General features: G+C 41.0%; 1 protein-coding gene across 2 annotated transcripts in view; it reads left to right on the top strand.

Moving 5' to 3' along the window:
- The window catches only part of BRPF1 (bromodomain and PHD finger containing 1), an 84,083-nt gene that overhangs the window by 1,709 nt on the left and 58,125 nt on the right, over positions 1-24,249 (top strand). For both annotated transcript variants that reach the window (XM_077451796.1, XM_077451797.1), the window contains exons 2-5: positions 4,160-4,768; positions 8,813-9,772; positions 19,205-19,361; positions 22,981-23,076. In XM_077451796.1, the coding sequence (XP_077307922.1) occupies positions 4,170-4,768; positions 8,813-9,772; positions 19,205-19,361; positions 22,981-23,076 (1,812 nt within the window). In that variant the 5' untranslated portion in view covers positions 4,160-4,169. The remainder of the gene's footprint in view (positions 1-4,159; positions 4,769-8,812; positions 9,773-19,204; positions 19,362-22,980; positions 23,077-24,249) is intronic.

The following is a 24,249-nucleotide window of genomic DNA, read 5'->3' as shown; positions in this document are numbered from 1 at the left end:
GTCCGCATATCGCAGTGCGATCTGCAAACTCGGACAGGAATCGGATCGCATGGTGTGAACACCCATGCGATCTGATTCTGCTGCGGACCAAAAAAAGGGTCCCGTGCGAGTTTGCGGCGGGTGCGATGCGAATTCAGCCATACTATCTGTATGGCTGAACTCGCATCGCACAGAGATCGGATGTGATTTGCACTGCAGTGCGGTGCGAATCACATCCGGTTCTCGCTGCCGCAGCGGTGTGAACCCAGCCTTAAGTGGCTAAACTTTCCTCATCCACACACCAAAGTGGATTCCTTTGACAAATTGTTACAATGTTTATACTTAAGTTCCACTGCTAAAGAATGTTGTGATTCTTGGTAGACTGCCCATTTTTTTCTTCTTCCTTTCTTTTGAAGGCTGTTGGCTTTAGCGGAGCAGAGAGAATTCGCTGCATAGAAAGAATCGGGGAAATACTTTTGTCAAGATCGCAACGTCGGAAAAAATCGTGATGACGATTAATCGTGCATCTCTAATAGATATATATATATATATATATATATATATATATATATATATATATCTATATCTATCTGCACGATTCTGGCTAAAATTAGAATCATGATTTTTTGCTTAGAACACATTTTCTCACGGCGTAACATCATCTTTCACATAAAAAAAAAAAATAATTGGATTAACTTTAACTTTACTATTTTTATTTATTTTTAATTCATGAAGACCCCTTTCACACTGGGGGGCTTTTCAGGTGGTTGCAAGTCATTTTTTGGGGGTTCTAAGTAATTTTCTAGCAAACAAATACGGTTTTTAACTTGTAAGCAACAAATGTCAACAAAGCTGTGCTCTTTAAGTGGTTAAACTGACCTCATCTACATAACAACAGAGTTCATCCCTTTGATCTAAAAGAACTATATGTTACAATGTTTCTCTTTAGGGATGTTGTGTTGTGTTTTTTTTTTTTCTTTTGACAGCTGTCAACTTGAGCAGTGAACTCTGCATTGAATAGAGGAAATGCTTTTTAAAGAGTGGGAAGCAGTGTAGAATCATGATCTTGATTATTTGAATGATGAATCATTCAGATATATATATATATATATATATATATATATATATAATTTTTATTTTATTTGCAAAGACCCTAGAGCAGCATGGGTCTCCAAACTTTTTAAACAAATGGCCTGTTTACTGTCCTTCAGATTTTAGGGGGGGGGGCGCAGACTGTGGCCAGCAAGAGTAGAAAATGTCTAGTGGGATTAAGGAGAGGAATGGTGTTCTGTCGTTGGTGTCAGTAGGAGAAATAGTACCAAATCGTTGCTGTCAGAGGGAGGAATAATGCCCCATAATTGGTGTCAGTGACAGAAGTGATGCCCCACTGTTGGTGTCAGTGGGGTGAATAGTGCCTTTTACCAGAGGGAAGAAGGGCCGGATAAAAATAAGCAAAGGGCCACATGCAGCCCCCGGCAGCAGTTTGGAGACCACTGCCCTAGAGAATAAAATGGCGATCATTACAAATTTTTTTTTATGTCGTACGGTATTTGTTCAGTGCTTTTGCAAATGCATTTTTTTAATTTTAAAAGAACACAATATGTACCCCAACTTTTTTGTATAATGTGAAAGATAATGTTACGCTGAGCAACTAGATACCTAACATGTCACGCTTTAAAATTGCGCACGCTTGTGGAATGGCGACAAACTACGGTACCTAATAAATCTCCATAGGCGACACTTTTAAACACCTTTACAGGTTTCCTGTCTAGAATTACAGAGGAGATTAAATGTTAGAATTGTTGCTCTCGCTCTTATGTTCGTGGCGATACCTCACGTGTGGTGCGAAATACCGTTTACATATGCATGACTTGCGTATGCGTTCGCTTCTGTGTGAGAGCAGAGGCGTTAAATGTATTTATTTTATTGTTTTTCTTTATTTGTTTTATTTTACACGGCCCCTTTTAATTTTTATTTTTTTCCTTTGATCACTTTTATTCCTATTACAAGGAATGTAAACATCCCTTGTAATATAAATAAGATGACATATCATTATAAAAAGATGTGAAAGAAAGACACCAAAGCTCAAAAAAAAAAAAAAACTACTTCCAGCCTGGACCAGAAGTCATGACCTCGCTTCGGTCCTCCTAGGCCATAGAGGCGATCAAAGAGGATCTACTCTTTGAATGGCCATTGGAGCAGTCGGCCGCATAGTCAAACTGTTTCTCTTGTAAACAGGCGGAAACAGTAAGCCCGAGAAACGTTGGCAAGCTGCTTGGAATGGTTTCATGAGAAAGCCGTCCGCCACCTGCAAAAAACAATACCGGGGTTATGGCTGATAGCTTCAGCTGACCAGTGTTCTAATCCCTCTCAATTCTGTCCCAAAAAAAAGTTTTGCCTTTTAGTTAAACTTTAACGGTCCTGTAATCTTCTTTTATTTTTTTTTATTTATTTTTTTTATAATTTCCTACTATTTCTTTTTTTCTCCCTTGTTACATATTCTGTAACCTCCCAAACCTCACCAACCCCATCTCTTTTTTTGTATTGTTTTAGTTTACTAAAATCTATTGAGTTCAGTTAAATTGCAATGAATTATTTAAAGTGATTGTAAACCCTTTACAACCACTTTAAACTACAGGCAATTAGGCTTGACTGTAGCTGCACTGGATATCTCCTAAACCTGCACAGTTTAGGAGATATCCCTGTATTTGCATGTGCAAACGTCATGCGGCACATGCGCACTTAAGCCAACTGAAGCAATGGCAGTATGTGTGCGGGGGTGACGTCATCGGGGCTCCAGCCAATCAGCACGGGAGCCTTGATACCCGGAAGCAAGCCCCGGGCGACATGTCGGCGGCTTGAGGGGGAGAAGAAGATGGCTGTGGGGGGATTCGTTCTCGGGTAAGTAATTCATAATGAGCTAGTATGCTATATTTTGCATACTAGTGCATTATGCCTTTATCTTGCAGGGTGTGTTTTCATACATTTTTTTTTGCAGGAGGGTTTACTTCCTCTTTAAAAGGGTTGTAAACTCTCATGTTTTTTCACCTTAATGCACCCTATGCAATGCATTAAGGTGGAAAAACCTCTGGCAGTGACTGCTGCCCTCAGCCCCCCCCCCCATTTTACTTACCTGGGCCCCATAATTCACTCAGCGGAGACGCACTCTCCCTCTGTACGGGGGCTCTTGATTGGATAGATTAATAACATCGTAGCCATTGGCTCCTGCTGATGTCAATTAAATCCATTTGTGTCTATGGACGCAAATGCTGGACCCGGGAGCGTGCAGGCACGGTAACCCCCTCAGGAGACCGCTTCTCCTAGGGGGTTATCTGATGTGGGGAGGAGCCGCGTGAGGCAATGGGGGTCCCCAGAAGAGAAGGATCGGGGCCACACTGTGCAAAATGAACTGCAGCAGTGGAGGTAAGTATGATATGTTTGTTATTTAAAAAACAAAAAAACAAAGCCTTACAATCACTTTAAGCATTTCTCTAGAATTTCCAAACTCATTATATACTCCTGGAGTAAAAATCGAATGACATGTTATTATTTATGGTATTAAGGTTTGAACATGCACTGTGCACACAGATTTAGCCATTGTGATATATAAGCAATGTTCATTTTGACGTCAAATCTTGATTCAGTTTTGGTCCTAGTCTTTTGACTAAAATGCCATTTTAGTTTTAGTCGTATTTTAGTCATCTGAACTGTTTTAGTCGTACTTTAGTTGACTAAAATAGTGTGAAATTTTGTTGACTAAAAAATTTTCACTGACGAAATGAACCCTGAATGCAACACACATCAGTGAGGTGTTGTAGTTGTGCCTTTGTGCTGACCTGCATTTAAAAAGTGCGTTTAAAACACGCATAAAATGGGTGGAAATGTACATCGTTTCCCCTGCATTGTACTGCTATTCAGTTTGAGCAGTCAAGTAATTAGTGCACAAGGGGGCCCTTTAAAGTAATAGTTTTCAGAAGTGGCACATTGCAGAGCTCCCTAAAGTTGGTGTACGGGTCGCTGTCAGAACCAAAAGCGTTTCAGATGCCTTGTGAATTTGGCACAAAACATTAACAATAGGGATTACCGCCAGAAAAGTGGCACAGCAACTTTATTGAATTCAGTCGTGTGATCCAGTATTCACCTTCTAATGCTCCCTGTTGTCCTATGTTATTCATTGCAGATGTAACAGAATGGGTGTGGACTTTGATGTGAAGACATATTGCCACAACTTGAGGGCCACAAAACCGCCCTATGAATGTCCTGTAGGGACCTGTCGGAAAATCTATAAAAGCTACAGTGGGATTGAGTACCACCTCTATCACTATGACCATGATAACCCTCCGCTTCAGCAGCAGACACCTATCCGCAGGTCGAAGAAGAAAGGAAGACAGCCTCGCTCCGCTAATAAGCAGTCACCTACTAACTCTGAACTGTCCCAGTCGCCAAGTCGTGAGGTGATGACCTACGCTCAGGCCCAGCGGCTGGTTGAAGTAGAGCTACACGGAAAGGTCCATCGCATCAGCATCTTTGACAATCTGGATGTTGTTTCTGAAGATGATGATGTTCCTGAGGAAGCACCTGAGAATGGGAGTAATAAGGAAAATAATGAAACCCCTACTGCAACTCCTAAGTCTGGAAAGCATAAGAACAAGGAAAAGAGGAAGGACTCAAACCACCATCATCATCACACGCCATCTGCGGGCACCACACCAAAGCTCCCCGAAGTGGTTTACCGGGAGCTGGACAGTGATGTACCAGATGCTCCTGCCCGGCCTTCCTCCTATTACAGGTACGTGCAAAACATCCACGTAACCAGCTGGCTTATAACTTTAAAACAAAAAAAACATTTGTCTAGAAGTGCACTTTTTAAAGTTTATTTTAGGTTATGATTATTAGGGGGTTGAGAGAATGGTAATACTTCTGAAGATGCAACATACTGCGCCTGGTTTCAAGAGAATCAAGAGTTTTAACACCAAAACCAAAAATGTAATTTTAGGGATGCACCGATACCGAATATTTTAACGAGTACTAGTAAAAATGCTCCTAATACTGATACTTTGTGGTGCGATTTGTGCCCATACAAAATGAATGGGCGCAAATCGCACTGCACAGAATCACATGCAATTTGAACAGAAGTGCTGCGAGGAGTTCGCATGCGATTCTTTGCAGTGTGATTTGCGCCCTTTCATTTTGTATGGGCGCAAATCACACCGCAAAGTATCAGTACTTGGTATCGGTGAATACTTGACCGAAAGTATTGGTACTTGTACATGCCGATTAAAAGAAAAAGCGCATCGGTGCATCCCTATGTAATATATTGCAGCTTAACAATCATTAGATGTGGTGGCTGCATTAGTCTTCTGTTTTTAGGCTTTTTCCCCCTTTTGTTGGCCAGTAACACACCTCCTGTATTAGAGTGCCTCAACTCTGGATGAAATAGCACAGGGGGCACAACAGAGAGCAATATTGTCATTCTGGGTGGGAGTAAGTGTCAAATGTACTAGCAGATTTGAAATACACTTACAAATTGTAGCCAAATTTCAGATCACACTTTATAATCAGTTATAGCAAACAGTTTTTTTTCCCTTTTGGGCTAAAAGTTTTGCATAAAACTCATCATTTTAAGCACCCCTGGCAGTGGTATATGGTTTGTCTCATCCCTGTAACTGGAAGAGAGCTTCTTCTTTTTAAAAACAACACACTTACCAGCCAGATCATTAGATGAAAATGGTAAGCCTAAAAAGAAAACAAATGCAGCATTCACATCTAAGAATTGGTAAGCCGTAATATAATATACCTCTGCTTTTGGGTGTAATACTGCTTTAAATTAGATTTGTAGGGTAACTGCTGGCAAATAAGTTATAACTGTTTAGGCAGTCTTTAGATTCACACGTCCCTGCCTGCCAACAAATCCATGATGTTGACTTTTTCATTCACTGCATTCTGAGCAACATGGTGTGTTTTTTTTGTTGTCTTTGTTCCGTTTTTTGGGGGGGGGGGGAGGGGGGGTTCTGGATGGCAAATAATTTACTGCACATGATACATGTCCATTTGGGGTGTGCATATTCACTGGTCTCATGGTTTGATTTGATTACAAATATCCTGTCCATGATTTGATTCTGCGATGCATCACCATTACTGCACATGGTTAAAAACTTTTCATCCAAAAATTCAAGCAGTCAGAAAAGCTCAATTGTTCTCCAGAGGCAGAAAGGGATGGGATCGGTGACACTGGCACTCACCAGCTCTTAGTGTCAGTCGATTCCCCCTGCCACCATGCTGCTCAGTGTGTTTTCTCCCTTCTGGGTGCTTCCAGTGAAGCCGGTGTCCTATCATATAGAGTACCCCTTTGGATAGTGTCCACTGTGTACTGCGCATACGCAGTACACAACACACACAGATTCGGAAAATAGCCTACTATGAACGGCACCTGCGCCGTGAGTCCATGTTCTAGCCCCACCATCCAAGTGGACATAGAGTTGGAATAAAAAGAGCCGAGCGCAGCTAATATCGCCAGCCCTATGTCCACTTGGATGGTGGGGCTACCACCTCCACTCACGGCGCAGGCGTCGCTCATCTTCGGAGATTTTCCGAAGCTTCTTCTGCTCTGTACTGCGCAAGCGCTGCGCATGGCAGGACACTATATGCCAGAACACCGGTTCTCCTTGAGCTCCTCCCCCATGCACTGTACTGGCTGTTGTCAGCTCATCAGTTGACTTTCTGCTTTACTGAAGGGGAGGGCGCTTTATCCACCATGCAGGCTCTGCCTCTGTGTTTCTCCCGGAGAGGCAGATCACCGCACGGAAGACGTCACCGGAGATTAATTCAGTCATCTTGCAGCATCGTGAACGTCTGAATCACGACGCATCGATGCTGTGATTATATTCAACACTCCTAATGTTCATCCAGAAGCAAACTATCTTATCAACAGTTAGGTAGCATCACTACTGGGAGTTAAAGTAAAAAAATAAAGTGGCCCTCGAGAGATATGTTACAGATGAAACAGAACATCATATTATAAGAAATAATTCTATTAAAAGTCCATAATAAAAATCCATAGGTAAATGGTGAAGCAGATGATGCTGTATATTGAAAAACAGGGACAGAAGGGCACCAGACTAAGTGCAGCATTAAAATAAACACTTTAATAGTCACAAGACAATTGGCAATTCACAGATCAGATGAGTAATATAGGCGCAGTGGATAGAAGGTCATCAGTCCTTCAGCCATGTGCACTGGCTGGGTCCCGGGGCAGCAGGAAGCGGCCGATCGACGTCGTAACTAGCGTGGAACGCATGATTGCATTGGGCCAGATGTGACGTCACTGCAGAGGGCGGCTGACGTAGGTGAGCAGTAATGCGTTTTGAAGCATCCGCTTCTTCTTCAGACCAGGTAGGCTGACAGAACTGTCAGTCTGTAGTTCATACCTGTAGGGGTCCTCTGTCTCTGTTTTTTCACTACCGGGAGTTGACAGGTACTAATTTTGGAACATTTGCATGCTTGTATTTAACTCTCACAAGCAAACAACTGCACATTACCTGACACTGTAAGTTTACTGGAGACTTTTATCCTGGCTTGAGATCTTTGTTGCAGTTTTAAGACTTTTTTTTTTGCGGCATAAAAGGTTTTGTTTTTTCTTTTTTTTAAATAACAAACATGTTATACTTGCTCCATGTAATGGTTTTGCAGAGCAGCCCAGATCCTCCTCTTCTCAGGTGCCCTGCTGGCGCTCCAGGTTCTTCCCTTTTGCCCAGTGCCCCCATAGCAAGCAGCTTGCTATAGTGGGCTCCCGAGGGGCTGCTCTGTGTGTCCATTCAATTCTCCCGGGGCCCACCCCACTCTCTCCTGATTGGCTCACTGGCTTTAATCAACAGCAGTGTGAGCCAATGGCCCAGGAGAGCCAAGGCTCTCCTGCACATCACTGGATCCAGAGGGTGCTTAGGTAAGTTTTAAGGGGGCTGATGGGAGAGCTCCACACTGAATGTTTTTTACCTTCATGCATAGAAGGCACTAAGGTAAACCTTTCAGCCTTTACAACCACTTTAATTCGATTATTTTTATTTTATTTTTTATTTTTTTCCAAAAAGTTTTTATTGTTTGCATAAAGAAAGTTACAATGCACATAAAACTTTACATTTGTAGTAGGAACAACGGGCATTCTCATTGTTCATATCACATTTAGTCCCTCAGAGCCAGCACAAGTCGTGCACCTTTTCTCCGACTTATTACTTGTGTCTCTTTTATAGCTTGGCATGACTATAGGTTCGCCGTTCACCTCTAACGTTTTGTTCTTATCTGGTATGTATGTTATAATTATTGAGTTTGTTGGCTCAAAATAAGGTGTAGAGCTGTGTTCAGTCTCGTGGATATATTCTAGCTTCACTTTAGTCTAGTGCCTATTGAATTACTCACTAGGTTCGTTCCTGTATATGGTGGATGTGTTAGGGTCGTAGATAGCTGTGCTAATGTTACGATGAAATCCTGTTCAAAGTAGTGTAGGTAATATCATCAGGATGGGGTGTGTAGGGCGAGGATCAGGGAAGGTCAGCAGGTAGGGTACGATGAGGGGGGTACAGTGATGTTCTAGGTGACATAGAAAAGTATCATATCGATTTGGGTGTAGCGAGTATTACATGGGTACATATGAATGGGAGAGTGCCGTCTCTTGCTTCCCTCCTCCGGGGGGGTACTCTCATTGGGTTCGCACCAAGTTGGAAAGCTCTGATTCCAGTAATAGACTTCTGTGGCATGATTGCTTTTCATGATTACCAATAATCTGCCGGAAAAAATTGTGCATTTACTTCTGTCTAATTTTCCTCACCTGCCTTTTAAGGTACATTGAAAAGTCTGCAGAAGAAATGGATGAAGAAGTGGAGTATGATATGGATGAAGAGGACTACATCTGGCTGGATTTCATGAATGAACGACGAAAGACGGAGAGCCTCAATTGCATCCCACAGGAGACATTTGAATACCTAATGGACCGGCTGGAGAAGGAGTCCTACTTTGAAAGCCATAATAAAGGGGATCCAAACGCGTTAATAGATGAGGACGCTGTTTGCTGTATTTGCAATGATGGGGAATGTCAGAACAGCAACGTGATATTATTCTGTGATATGTGTAACTTGGCTGTGCACCAGGAGTGCTATGGGGTTCCTTATATACCGGAGGGGCAATGGCTTTGCAGAAGGTGTCTTCAGTCCCCTTCAAGAGCAGTAGACTGTGCCCTGTGCCCAAACAAGGGAGGGGCATTTAAACAGACAGACGATGGGCGCTGGGCACACGTAGTTTGTGCTCTCTGGATTCCCGAGGTTTGTTTTGCTAATACAGTCTTCCTGGAACCTATAGACAGCATTGAGCACATCCCACCTGCCCGGTGGAAGCTCACTTGCTATATCTGTAAACAACGTGGCTCTGGAGCCTGTATTCAGTGCCACAAAGCAAACTGTTACACTGCCTTCCACGTTACTTGCGCGCAGCAGGCCGGCCTCTACATGAAAATGGAACCCGTGCGGGAAACGGGTGCCAATGGAACATCTTTTAGTGTCCGAAAAACAGCATATTGTGACATCCACACACCTCCTGGGTCTGTGTGCAAACTCCCAGCCCTCTCCCACAGTGAGGGGGAGGAGGAGGACGATGAGGAAGAAGAGGAAGGGAAAGTTTGGAGCTCGGAAAAAGTAAAGAAGGCAAAGGCCAAGTCGAGGATCAAAATGAAGAAGGCTCGGAAAATCCTTGCTGAAAAAAGAGCAGCTGCTCCAGTTGTGTCTGTTCCTTGCATTCCTCCTCACAGGTAAATAGTCTATGGTAAAAAGTAATGGGAAACACAAAGTTCATTTTCAGCTTGGGTAGGCCTTCCTATATCTTCTGTTATTTAATACTTAATACTTTAATACTTTGACTCTTGAAACTTAAATTTTGCATTTATTCATTTTAACTTCAAAAGAAGGCATAAGACCAGGGTGGATATAAATCAATGATTCCTTTATTTTTAATCCTTTTTTTTTTCTTTTTTTTTATTAAATTCGATTTTTTACTCCAAAAGCATTTTATTAAAATACATCTAAAGATAGTTTTCTATTTAAGATACATTATTAATTTAGTTTATTTAGCATGAGGCTGTATATTCTGCAATAGTTACATTTTTGGTAAACTCATTCAATGAATGCAAGCTGAGATAACATGAACTGCATTGATGTATTCACACAATTTCACAGTAACCACGAGATAAAACAAAGTTCAGGAATATCCCTTTATCACATTGTTTTGCAAATATATGTACACTGCAGACTGTATGATTGAGTCGTTTCTGATAGCGCTGTTTTACTAACATGACAGCTTCTAAATAATTCTAAATAGGAAACCTTTTGTTTGCAAATATTAAAGATTCTTAACTACCGGCAAGAATAAGTCCTTACATTTAATAATCATAGTAATTAGTGGCTAGCCTTTCCACACTGTTCTCTGTGCCAGCCCACCAATGGTATCTGCGCCAGATCTGGCATGGCTTATTTTGTCATTGTGTTAGAAACCTTTGCATCATTACCTCAGCTGATACCATGCTGAAAGCAATGTGTTTTTTTTTTTTTTTTTTCGTTTTTTTTTTTTATTCCCTTTTCCCAAGAACCCTCAGCTTTCTTTATAGACTACCCAGCTAGTGACGGCCTGATTTACATTCAGCTTCATAAAATTCAAGAGGTCCAGAGGCCTGCTGGGAACACACAATTTTACATGTGATTTGTAAGAGAAGTAAGCATTCATTCACTGTACAAGTAATCGTTGATACGTGAAATAGAACAGTGGTAAAAACAGAACAGATTTAAGAGTGAAAAAACCTGGGTTTTAAAACATGGTTGTAAAATAAACTCAATCTGATGTTTAAAAGCAATTCTTAACCCTTGCTGTTCTATAACTTAAAGCAGAACTCCAGGGAAAGATAATAGCCAATTAAAATATAAAATAACAAATTTTGCTGCAGAAATTCACCCTTTTAAAGTGATTGTAAAGGCAGAAGGTTTTTACCCTAATACAATCTGCATTAAGGTAAAAAACCTTTTGCATTCAGTTCAGGAGGCTGGTACCAGGTCAAATCAATATACTTCTACTGCTTGTATTTCAAAGAATAAATATTGTTTTGTATTGAGGATTAAAGAACTGCTTTAATATGTTCTTTTTATATTTGCCTAGAATTCTGCTTTAATGTAATGGGGAAAGGTATGAAAAGGTCTGGGAACTCCTCACCTTTCAGTACACAAGCAGAGCCATAATTGCAGGACTCGTGGTCATTCTTGAAGCAGAGTTCCACCAAAAAATAGAAGCCCTGCTTATCTGCTTCCCCCCCCCCCCTCCCTGGTGTCACATTTGGCACCTTTCAAGGGGGAACAGATACCTGTCAAAAACAGGTACTTGCTCCCACTTCCATGTAAGGGCGCCATGGCACCTACGTCATTTTATGGCCCTTCTCCTTCCCCCTGCTGCCTTCTAGGAGACAGATGGGTCCCAGAAAACAGCAGGACCATTTAGAAAGTGCAGCGCAACTCGCATGTGCGCAGTAGGAAACAGGCTGTGAAGCCACAAGGCTTTACTTCCTGTTTCCCTTAGTAAGGATGCCTGCACCCGAAGCCGATGGACAGGTCGTCTTCGAGTGCTGACATTGCCAGCTCTCTGGACAGGTAAGTGTCCTTATATTAAAAGTCAACAGCTAAAGTATTTGTAGCTGCTGACTTACATTTTTTCTTAATACAGGCTGAAACTCTGCTTTAATGGGCAGGATATGTATTCAGGAAGTGGTGGTTCTTCCTGTCACCCTTTGACAGTGCCAAGGTAGCTCCCACTGCAGCTAAAGAGAGCCTACAGCAGCATATAGGTGATATGTGAGTTTATTACAGGCATGTCACATTCAATTGAAACAGTGGGCCGAGTTCAGTGGAGTTAATCTTCAAGGGCTACATAATAGTGATCGACCGATTATCAGAGCGGCCAATTTTTACTTTCTTTGAAGCATCGGTCACAAACTTACCGATGTTGCCGTTATTGCTTCAAGGGGTTATACCGGGATGATGCATGCAGCTGCATTTATTACCCTGGTACCATTCTTTAGAGCGCACGGTCCGCTTGTAATAACTACCAATGCAGCTCAGCAGCCGCTGGGCCGTTATTACAGGCAGTGAGCTCCCAGGTCTTCTGTCCTACCAGGAGGCCCGAGCGACCAGCCGGCACTTCCGCAAGTTGGCCAAAGACCCGAACAAAGCAGATCAGCTTTGTTCAGGTCTCGGATCTAGTAACCGGGAAGTGATGTCATGACATCACTTGCAGATTACTCACATCCTAAAGGTGCCAGTGTTAAAAAATAGAAAGTATTCAGAAACGCAGACCTTGACATTTTTAATACTTTCAGGTGCAGAGGAGGGGTTTGGGGTTATAGACCCCAGATCCATCTATAAAACAGTACCTGCACTGCCTATGACTGTCACAAGGGATGTTTACATTGCTTGTGACAGCAATAACAGTGATCCCTTTTTTTTTCTCTTTCTATTTCTATAGCGCTTTTCTCTTTGGGGACCCAAAGGCCTTTTTTCTGCTGGGGCAGTCATCTTGGGCACATTCAGTAGAGTATAGAGGTCGACCGATATGGGTTTTTCTCTGGCCGATGCCGATATTTAGAAATCATGGCGGCCGATGGCCGATATATGATGCCGATTTTTTTATTTTTTTTTTTTTTTTTTTTTGGGCCGATATGTTAGGCCGATTTTTATTTATTTATTTTATCCCCCTTCATCTCATAAAACAGACACCTTTCCCACTGGGGCGTTTTTTTAGGCTAAAAATAGCGCCTGTAAAGTGCCTGCAAAACAGCTCCCCTGCAGTCTGTGTGAAAGACAGTGTTTTCACACTGAGGAGATGCGCTGGCAGGATGTTAAAAAACAAAAATGTCCTGCAAGCAGCACGTTTGGAGTGGTGTACACCGCTTCTCCACCACTCCTGCCCATTGATATTAATGGGCACCACTGCCCAAGCGCATGCAATGCGATTTGGCAGTGGTGCTTCACGGGCGCATTTAACCTCTTCTTCGGCCGCTAGCTGGATTATATGCGCCCCACTAGCACCCGAATAGCACCGCTAAAATGATAGTAAAGCGCTGCTAAAACTAGCAACATTTTACCATCAATGCCTGCCCGCTCCAGTGTGCAAGCAGCCTATAAAGTAAAAACAAGTACTCAAAACTTTTGGACGAAAAAAAATAAAAATGGACTAACTTTACTGTTTTAGTATTTTTTTTTTTAATCATTTAGTGTATTTTTTTCCCCCCCAAAAAATGCATTTGAAAGACCTCTGCGCAAATGCCATGTGACATAAAATGTTAAAACAACCGCTATTTTATTCCCTAGGATCTCTGCTAAAAAAATATATATACTTTTTGGGGGGTCTAAGTGATTTTCTGGCAGAAAATACAGGACTTTTACTTGTAAGCAACAAGTGTCAGAAAAGATTTAGTCTTTAAATGGTTAAACTGAGAACTTCTACACACAGAGATGATTTCATTCATTCAAGTGTAAACATTGTATCATTTTGTTCTTTTCTTGGCAGACTGCCCAGAGAGGAGGAAAGTCTATGAGGACTCAGGCAACTTACACTGACTTCTATTACAGAAGTCCTTTCCAAGTCCCTCCAATGCCGATTAATTAAAAAACAGCAAATATCGGCCGGCCGATATATCGGTCGACCTCTAGTAGAGTATCCTACTAGGACCATTTTTAGACAGAAACCAGTCAACCTACCAGCATGTCTTTTGGGGTGTAGATGGAAACCTGAGTACTTGTAGGAAACCCACGCAGGCACAGGGAGAGCATGTAAACTCCAGGCACATGGTGTTCTGAATTAAACTTGAACTGGGGACCTCAGTGATAACCACAAAGCCCCACTATGCTGCCCAAAATTATATAAGGAGCTGGGGCCTCATTTACTTGAAATCTAAATTAGAGATGAACTGAAATTTCGCCAGCCGAAAATTGTGATTTTTGCCATTTTGCCGATAGAGAAAAAAGTGCTGATAAGGGCACAGATTTTACCACAATCTTGCTGTGCTAAATGGTGTTTTTCATAGGTCTTGTGACTCAAAAAAACACATCCCAAACATAACATGGGTGCAGTATTAATGCATTTTTGCTGCGTTTTCGAAGCATCGAAGGTGTGTGTGTGTTTTTTTTTTTTTATAATGTATTTATTTTACTGTTCAAAAATGCAGCAAGCAAGATTTTTAACATGACAACAGACCAGTGTGAAGACATACATAGACTTTAAAGGGATGCAGAATTTAAAGGGAGACCGGTTGAGGGTCTCAAATAGGTAGAAGAGTGATGCATTTGGTCTTGTAACTCCAGTTTGACATATCCTGAATTATTAGATTACAGTGGTGTGAAAAAGTGTTTGCCCCCTTCCTCATTTCCTGTTCCTTTGCATGTTTGTCACACTTAAGTGTTTCGGAACATCAAACCAATTTAAACAATAGTCAAGGACAACACAAGTAAACACAAAATGCAATTTGTAAATGAAGGTGTTTATTATTAAAGGTGAAAAAAAATCCAAACCATCATGGCCCTGTGTGAAAAAGTGATTGCCCCCCTTGTTAAAACATACTATAACTGTGGTTGTCCACACCTGAGTTCAATTTCTCTAGCCACACCCAGGCCTGATTATTGCCACACCTGTTCACAATCAAGGCATCACTTAAATAGGAGCTGCTTGACACAGTAAGGTCCACCAGAAGATCCTTAAAAGCTACACATCATGCCGAGACCCAAAGAAATTCAGGAACAATTGAGAAAGAAAGTAATTGAGATCTATCAGTCTGGAAAGGGTTATAAAGCCATTTCCAAAGCTTTGGGAATCCAGCGAACCACAGTGAGAGCCATTATCCACAAATGGCAAAGACATGGAACAGTGGTGAACCTTCCCAGGAGTGGCCGGCTGCCCAAAATTATCCCAAGAGCGCAGCGACGACTCATCCAAGAGGTCACAAAAGACCCCACAACAACGTCCAAGGAACTGCAGGCCTCACTTGCCTCAGTTAAGGTCAGCGTTCATGCCTCCACCATCAGGAAAAGACTGGGCAAAAATGGCCTGCATGGCAGAGTTCCAAGGAGAAAACCACTGCTGAGCAAAAAGAACATCAAAGCTCGTCTCGATTTCTCCACAACACATCTTGATGATCCCCAAGACTTTTGGGACAACATTCTGTGGACCGATGAGACAAAAGTGGAACTCTTTGGAAGGTGTGTGTCCAAGTATATCTGGCGTAGAAGGAACACTGCATTTCATAAAAAGAACATTATACCAACAGTAAAATATGGTGGTGGTAGTGTGATGGTCTGGGGCTGTTTTGCTGCTTCAGGACCTGGAAGACTTGCCGTGATAAAAGGAACTATGAATTCTGCTGTCTACCAAGAGATCCTGAAGGAGAATGTCCGACCATCTGTTCGTGTACTCAAGCTGAAACGAACTTGGGTTCTGCAGCAGGACAATGATCCTAAACACACCAGCAAGTCCACCACCGAATGGCTGAAGAAAAACAAAATGAAGACTTTGGAGTGGCCTAGCCAAAGTCCTGACCTGAATCCTATTGAGATGTTGTGGTATGACCTTAAAAAGGCCGTTCATGCTCGAAAACCCTCTAATGTAACTGAATTAGGACAATTCTGCAAAGATGAGTGGGCCAAAATTCCTCCAGGACGCTGTAAAAGGCTCATTGCACGTTATCGCAAACGCTTGGTTGCAGTTGTTGCTGCTAAGGGTGGCCCAACCAGTTATTAGGTTTAGGGGGCAATCACTTTTTTACACAGGGCCATGATGGTTTGGATTTTTTTTCACCTTTAATAATAAACACCTTCATTTACAAATTGCATTTTGTGTTTACTTGTGTTGTCCTTGACTATTGTTTAAATTGGTTTGATGTTCCGAAACACTTAAGTGTGACAAACATGCAAAGGAACAGGAAATGAGGAAGGGGGCAAACACTTTTTCACACCACTGTAGTTTATAGAACAGCGGAAGAGGAAATATTCTATAAGTCAGCCTTTACACCATGTCAAGCTTGTTGTTTAAAGTGCCAGATCTTAAAAAAAAAAAAAAAAAATTGCGTTTCCACATGAGCGGTACGCTTCTTAATGTAGCTTTTGAGTGATTTCAGATGTGTGTTAGAAGATAATGCTTTTCATCTTGCTATGCTGTCTTCCTTTTTTCCCTAAAATATGCTACAGTGTCTTATTACTAATATTTTCTTTAGATACAGTGTCTACATATGTCAGCTGTAATCGGGGAGTTCAGTCTGTTCCCAGTTAATGAAACAAACTCTCTTTCCTGACTTGCGTCTTTTGATGAGTAATGAGTCCTCACTCTGTGGGAAGTCTTTTTCCTGAGCTCTTATTTATTATACACACAGGCAACAAACCGTAATCTTAATGATTAGAAGTCCACAGTTAGTTGGATGCTAAACTTTCCCTTTTGAGGGCTTTTTATACAACACCTGATAAATGCAAGATCTGCAACAAATGTGAGCATCTTTTTGCCATGATTAGAAGAAAGTAGAGCTACGTAAAAAAAAAAATAGTTAGAGGGTATTAATGAGTACGCTCAAGATTTAGAATTACTGATTGCCTTACTTAAAGCCCCACTCCAAAATATGATACCCCTCTAGCCCATCCTTTTAATATTTTTTTTGTTTATGGTGAAGCCAGTTATACTCGCCTAAAGCGGAGCTCCACCCTAAAGTGGAGCTTCCTCTAATTGGAACCCTCCCCCCCCTCCGGCGCCACAATTGGCACCTTTCAGGGGGGAGGGGGGTGCAGGTACCTGTACAGGTATCTGCACCCACTTCCGGCATAGATATCCTCAGAATCTACGCCCCTTTCCGCAGGTCCCCCGCTGTCTGCTGGGAAACGCACGGATCCCAGAGACAGCGGGGACCATCCTTATTGCGCAGCGCGACTCGCGCATGCACAGTAGGGAACCGGGAAATGAAGCCACAAGGCTCCACTTCCTGATTCCCATACCCAAGATGGCGGCGGCAGCACCCGAGAGACGATCGAGAGATCAGCTTCGGGTGCCGACATCGCGGGTGCGCTGGGCGGGTAAGTGTCCTTATTTTAAAAGTCAGCCGCTGCAGTATTTGTAGCTGCTGGCTTTTAAAAAAACAAAAACGGCGGAACTCCCGCTTAAGTCCACCATCCAGGTCCATTGCTGCTGCCATCTCCAGATATGAGGGACGAGGGATGAGAAAAAGGGACAGAGATCCAGGGTGGATAAAAATTAATGTGGTGTGTTTTTTTTTTTTTTTTTTATTTTTTTTTTTTTTTGTTTAGATTTTTGTAAAAAAAAATAAAATCTGCTTTTTTATTTATTTTTTTGGATTTAAATCGTTTCCTCCTCTTCCCCCTTTTTTTTTTTTTTTAATCAAATTTATTTTAATAAAATGCTTCTAGAGTAAAAATGTATCTAAAGATAGTTTTCTATTCAAGATACATTAATAATTTTGTTTATTCAGCATCAAATGGAGCTTCGTTATGTAGCATGAGGCTGTATATTCTGAAATATTTACATTATTGATAAACTCATTCAATAAATTCAAGCTGAGATAAGCTGAGCTCTACATTAATTGCATTCAAACAATATCACAGTAACCATGAGATAAAACAGAAATTCCTTTATCCCATTGTTTTACAAATCTATGTACACTACAAACTGTATGACTGAATCTGTTCTAATATCGCTGTTTTTACTAACCTGACAGTTTATTATTCTAAATAGGAAACCTTCATTTTGTTTGCAAATATTAAAGATTCTAACTACCAGCAAGAATGAGTCCTTATATTTAAAGCGTACCTGTCATTTCAGATTAATCATGGCAGCGCCTGTTAGCGGGCATCCACTCACCTGCTGTTGCAACGTCCCTCACCTTGTTGTGTCACTGCCACCTCACCAGCTGTCCCATTAAAGTGAATGGGACTGTCGGTGAGTCAACAGCAGGTCAGAGGAGCCGCTGCAGGACAGAGATGGCAGTTGGTCTTTAAAAATTATGATTTTAAATCGAGATCGAATTACTAGTGATTTAATTTGTGATTTAAATCAAATCCACCCTGCAGAGATCAGCTGTGTTTCCTTTCATACAACAGATGCAGCTTGATCATGTAGCAGTCCTTATATCTTTGGCCATATAAACCCGCTTTTTACTGATCTCGGAGATATCTGGGTGGTGACGAATATCCATTTAGTGTTTGGGGCACTTATCAGTTGTGTGAGCGTTTATGAAGAGGTCTTTCAGAAGGTGGGGGATTTATAATAACTTTGGTGAAAAAAATGCCCATTTCACCTCATTTCTATTTAAACTGAACGTTTTTCCTGATGTACTCTTATAGATTGCACTAGTGCCTTGTTTGAAAAATTGCAAAAGTGCGAAATTTTAGTAAACCACAATCTGAATTTTATATCAGTCTTGTTCTAGAGCTGTCTACCAGCATATTCCTGATGCAGTGATTGGGTGGGAAGCCTTTTGTTGAACAAAACACTGAAAATACAGTATTCATGCAACTTTACGACTAAAAAGATATAGTGATGGTCCCATCAGTAAACTTATGCCGGCCATACACGGTTCGAATTTCGAAAGAATTTTCTTTTGAAAATCATATCTAAGTATTTTCGTACGAATTTCGCACCATTAGCGGGCTGCAGCAACGGGCGATTATTTTTTTTTTTATTTATTTATTTTTTATTTTTTTGTGCGGCAATCAAATTTGAGAAATCGGACATGTTGGGAATTTTTTGAAAAACGAACGATTTTCTAATCAATGATGGGAGAATCATGCGAAAAATGTAATGTAAAAAATGCGCATGTGCAAGAAAAGAACATTTACGGAGAGAAAAGAAGATTCCCGGACACAAATTCTTTTCTGTAGCAACATGAGGTGAAATTGAAGGCTTGGTCGGCCGAATTTCGAAAATCAATGGTGGCGCCATCGGATCACAAAAAAACGAACTTTCAGATTTTGAAAAGAAAATTTGTTCGAAATTCGACTGTTTTTAAGCTTTATATTAATGTTGCACTTCCACACCCAAATGTTTCTTTTATACTTTTGTGTGTGTGTGTGTGTGTGTGTGTGTGTAATTAAAAAAAATATATATTATAACATAATATATATTCTATCTAAATACAATTATCATTTTTCTTTTTCAGGCTCAGTAAGATCACCAACTGCTTAACTATCCAGAGGAAAAGCCAGTTCATGCAGAGGCTACATAGCTACTGGACATTAAAGAGACAATCCCGGAATGGCGTTCCCTTATTGCGCCGCTTACAGACACACTTGCAGTCACAGCGGAACTGTGAGCAGGTCAGATAGTAGCAGAGTGGGTGGGTGGGTGGACCAGTGTTTCTTTTATAGCTTTATAATATAGTTGAAGAGATTTATAGGGGTTGATAGCTAAAGGCTGCATAGCGAGCACAAAATGTTTTTTTTTACTGTATATTCCTCGCTAGTCATAAAGGATATAAATCCACTCTGTGCCCGATATGCTTTTGCAAAACCAGTTATTACCTTGTAGCAGTAGGTGTCTTAACAAAGTTGAGTATTCTTACACAGCGCTTTGTACATCTGTGTTGCCACTGCTCTATAGCAAACCTGTCCTTAGCCCGTGCAGAGATGTGGGAGAGACCTAGTAGTTCCACCTACTACAGGCTTCCTGCCGAAAATTACAGGGGGGTGGGGAGATACAAAACCAGTCACCCTGCACTAGGGGAGAGAGCAGCATTGACTAGTCTTTAGTACAAGAAAATCCTGCACAAAGACAAAGTATAGGACTTTAAGGCCTCTTGCACACTGCTGCCTGAAACTGCTCAGTTCATAAAAGTTTTTTTGTTTTACTGATCTAATTGCATCCCATTGTTTTCCAAGTACCTGTACACACAGACCTGTAAGCATGTTATGCGTATTGATCAGTAAAAAAAATACAGAAATCTGGGTTGCCAGTCAGTATTTTTACGCTTAAACTCACAAAGTTGTGCAATTGCCACTTCCTCCTTGTGTGTGCATATTAATACGCAGCCCGTCCTCGCATTTTTTTCTGCCAGGAACGTCTGATACTTATACATCAGTACAGTGTGCAAGTGGCCCTATGCTCTATTACCACTCAGTTATGAAAGAAATTTTAAAAGGACACCAACATTGTAGTACGAATATACAGGTACATCTCATAAAATTAGAATATCATCAAAACGCTAAATTATTTCAGTAATTCAATTCAAAAAGTGAAACTTGTATATATTCTATAGATGCGTTACACACAGAGTGATATATTTCAAGTATTTCTTTCTTTTAATTTTGGATGATTGTGGCTTACAGCTAGTGAAAACCCCAAATTCAGTATCTCAGAAAATTACAAGACCAATAAAAAAAAAAAAAAAAGATTTGACATGGTTCCCCAAATCATCACGAACTGTGGAAAATGTTGCATTTCATTTGGAAATCGAGGTCTGTCTGGAGGAAGAGTGGAGAGGCACAGAATACAAGTTGCGTGAAGGTCCAGTGTGACGTTTCCACAGTCTATGATGATTTGGGGGGGTCATGTCATCTGCTGGTCCACTGTGTTTTATCAAGTCCAGTGTCAGCACAGCCCTCTACCAGGACATTCTAGAACACTTCATGCTTCCCTTTGATGACCAGCTTTATGGAGATGCTGATATAATTTTCCAGTAGGACTTGGCACCTGCCCACAAAGCCAAAATGTGCCAATACCTGGTTTAATAAACTAAGGGGGTTTTTTTTTAACTTTAAATGAGACGTATGGCTCCATACGCCTACATCCCTGATTCTGTATTTAAAAGAGAGGGTTGGGACTTTAAATGAGGCATGTATGTCATGGCTAGGAAATTCGTCAATGTTTGAAAAATGTGTTTTGTTTTTTTTCTCCTAAAACCACAGGTAACAAGACATAGTGAATACATAGGATCGTAAACATATCAAAAACATGCACAAAAGTATGTAGTATAATCTTGAGTAAAATAGAATAATAGAGCATGTTGAGCTGTCTGTATAGACATGGTGCATCTATGTAAGCTCTATGCGTTTTGTGGAATAATACGAACTCTTCAGGGGCGGATGCATCAGTAATCTACAAAAAAGCCATCAATAACCAATATGGTCTAATGATGAACAATAGGGAAAAGATATAGATGGAGGGGATAGAATTGGCATCTCTTTAAATACTTATGTCTGCTGTATGTGTGAGACTAGAGGACGAGGACTGTTTGAGATGTCTGTCACGGGAGCTGTGGTAACAGGGGCACGTGGGGGGACCAGGAGTACATATAGAATCCCCAAATTAAAAAAGTATCCAGTTAATAGTGAAATATGGGCTCCAATTCTGTAGATTTAAATAAATTGTATATAATGAGTGTATAGTAGTGTTCTATTAATGAAAGTGAGAGGAACCCATAATCAAATGGAAAAGAGGACATGGACGAAATGTGAGAAAGCAAGTATATCCAGAAAGCCTAACTTTAATGTAAAGAGAGAGAAACTTTAAAACTAATTTGTGATGTAGGCAGCAACCCCACATAACAGCACAGGAAAATAAATAAATGAAAACAGGTGCTAAAAAAAAAAACATGAAGTTGAGTGGAATGAGACTTGCAAAGTAATTACCTTTATAGTGTTACAGGGGGCCATGGTCCAAAGTCAAAGTGCATGCGTGCACAGGATGTGCTACTAGGGGAACTAGCTACCACCAAGTGAGGGGCGTTAAATGCTCCCAGCATGCCCCACGTGTCCCGCCCTGGTTTAATGATCGTGGTATCGCTGTGCTTGATTGGCCAGCAAACTCGCCTGACCTAAACCCCATAGAGAATTTGTGGGGTATTGTCAAAGAAGAAGATGAGACACCAGACCCAACAATGCAGATGAGCTGAAGGCCGCTATCAAAGAAACCTGGGCTTCCATAACACCTCAGGAGTGCCACAGACTGATCGCCTCCATGCCACGCCGCATTGATGCAGTAATTCATGCAAAAGGAGCCCCGACCAAGTATTGAGTGCATACTATACTGTACATGGACATACTTTTCAGCAAACCAACATTTCTGTATTAAAAATCTTTTTATTTTTTATTTTTTTTATTGGTCTTATGTTATATTTTAATTTTCTGAGATACTGAATTTTGGGTTTTCGCTAGCTGTGAGCCATAATCCTCAAAATTTGAAAGAAATGCTTGAAATATATCACACTGTGTGTAATGAATCTATAAAATGAGTTTCACTTTTTGAATTAAGTTACTGAAATAAATGAACTTTTTGATGATATTCTAATTTTATGAGATGCACCTGTATATGCCTCTTGTATGTAGACAGTATTTAGTTATCTCAGATTTCAGTTTAACAGCAGCCACCACAAGGTGTGAACACCGTTTTCCACTAAAGTGACTTTGTACACTGTGTGGAGTAGTAATGCCTCGGCTATCTATAATCCTTTATTTCCATTATGGAATGTGTTAGGGTGCACATAGCAATGACTTTCAAAAGTAATGAAGCTGTATGTCAACATGCTTTTTATTTTTATTTCGTGTGTGTGTGTGTGTGTGTGTGTGTGTGTATATATATTTTATCTCCATCTCCATCTCGAGATATATATATATATATATATATATATATATATATATGCGACAGACTTATTTTTCTATATAAAACATGGTTGTGGAGGATGCCAGGCTCCTTTATTAACGCTGAGTGAAGTTAAAGATGCGTAACATGTCAGAACAAACTTTTCTGTGCACTGACTTTAATCATTTTGCATGCCTATATGGAATTTTAAAGTTACTGTTGCTTTAAAAATGATCCTGTCATTGCTTACATCTGGAGCTCCTAAACCATATGACAAACATACAGTCTAGGATATGATGAAAACTGGGTAAGTACTTTATTATGAGTGCGGATAAACAAAAGCGTTTATTCTCCCAATAGGATATCAAGTGGAGAGTACCTTTGTCTGATGAGACCTCTGTTCACCAGGGAACAATCTCTAAACCAAACGAAGAGATTGGAGACCAAACATTGAAGGTGACTATAAGGAGACTGCATTGTATTGGCAGTTGATGACTTTAAAGGGTAACGCCACTTTCGTGGGAAAGAAAAAATATAACTTTATACAATTGCGACACAAGTCATATTGTAATTGAATGTTATTAAACATTACATTTTTGCTTTTCAATCTGCAGCTCTGTAACTTTCTGAAAATGCAATTTAATACGGCTACCTGGAGTTGTTCTGTACACAGAATGCCCCTCAGAAACATTATTTCCATCTTGTGTGATTGGCTCACTGATTTTTTTTTTCCCCAGGAGCTTACACTAAGATACAAGTCAAATTTCAGGCATCTCCTGCAACAAAAATAACATTTTTGGTAAGATACTCCCAATAGGAAATCGTGTCAAAAGGTTTGCAGGCCCAGCAATTTTTCTCATTAGAGCTCTGCAGGTAAAGCAGCTGATTGTTAGGAAACCACTCCCATTAAATTCACTTTCCCACATTGACGCAGACAAACGCACAGGGATTTCTTCAGAATAACAAAAGTTAGGAATCTGCAACAAAGTTTGTTAAAATCCCTGTAATGTACATAGATCACCCAGAGGGGAATATTTTTTTTTTCCTCAACAAAAGTAGAGTTACTGTTTAACATTGAAACTCCATCATTTATCTGTATACTGACATGAGACTGTTAGCACATAGTCCATGCGCATTATTTTATCATTCATTTATGTCTTACAAGAAAATGTATTTGATTCTGACTCTGATTTCCTGATATGACTATTTTTGCAGGCCTTTTTCACACTGGCTTAAAGGGGTTGTAAACCCTTGTGGTTTTTAACCTTAATGCAGGAACGAGCACATCATCTCCGAGCGGTGTCTCGTGTCCCGATTGATGGCAGCGCAGCCATTGGCTCCCGCTTCTGTCAATCAAATCCAACAATTGGGGGGGGGGGCGGGGGAAGGCAGAGTCCTGCTGTTTGTGTCAGATGCAGTAGCAAGACTCAGGAGCGCGCCCACACGGATTTCCCACAGTAAAGCGCTTCTCCAACGAGGCACTCAAGAAGAGGGGGAGCCACCAGCGCTGCTGAGGGACCCCAGAAGAGGAGAATCGGGAGGACTACAAATCCTATCCTCCAATCCTATCCTCCACTGTGGCAGAGGGACTTGGGAAAACTCTGCAGGCTTGAGTGCAAAATCTTATTT

The sequence above is a fragment of the Lithobates pipiens genome, unplaced genomic scaffold, assembly GCF_037356315.1.
Source record: "Lithobates pipiens isolate NorthernLeopardFrog02 unplaced genomic scaffold, aLitPip1_a1.2 Scaffold_23, whole genome shotgun sequence".
Classification (NCBI taxonomy): Eukaryota; Metazoa; Chordata; class Amphibia; order Anura; family Ranidae; genus Lithobates; species Lithobates pipiens.
The sequence above is the reverse complement of the archived record's forward strand: the minus strand, read 5'-3'. Positions and strand labels throughout refer to the sequence as shown.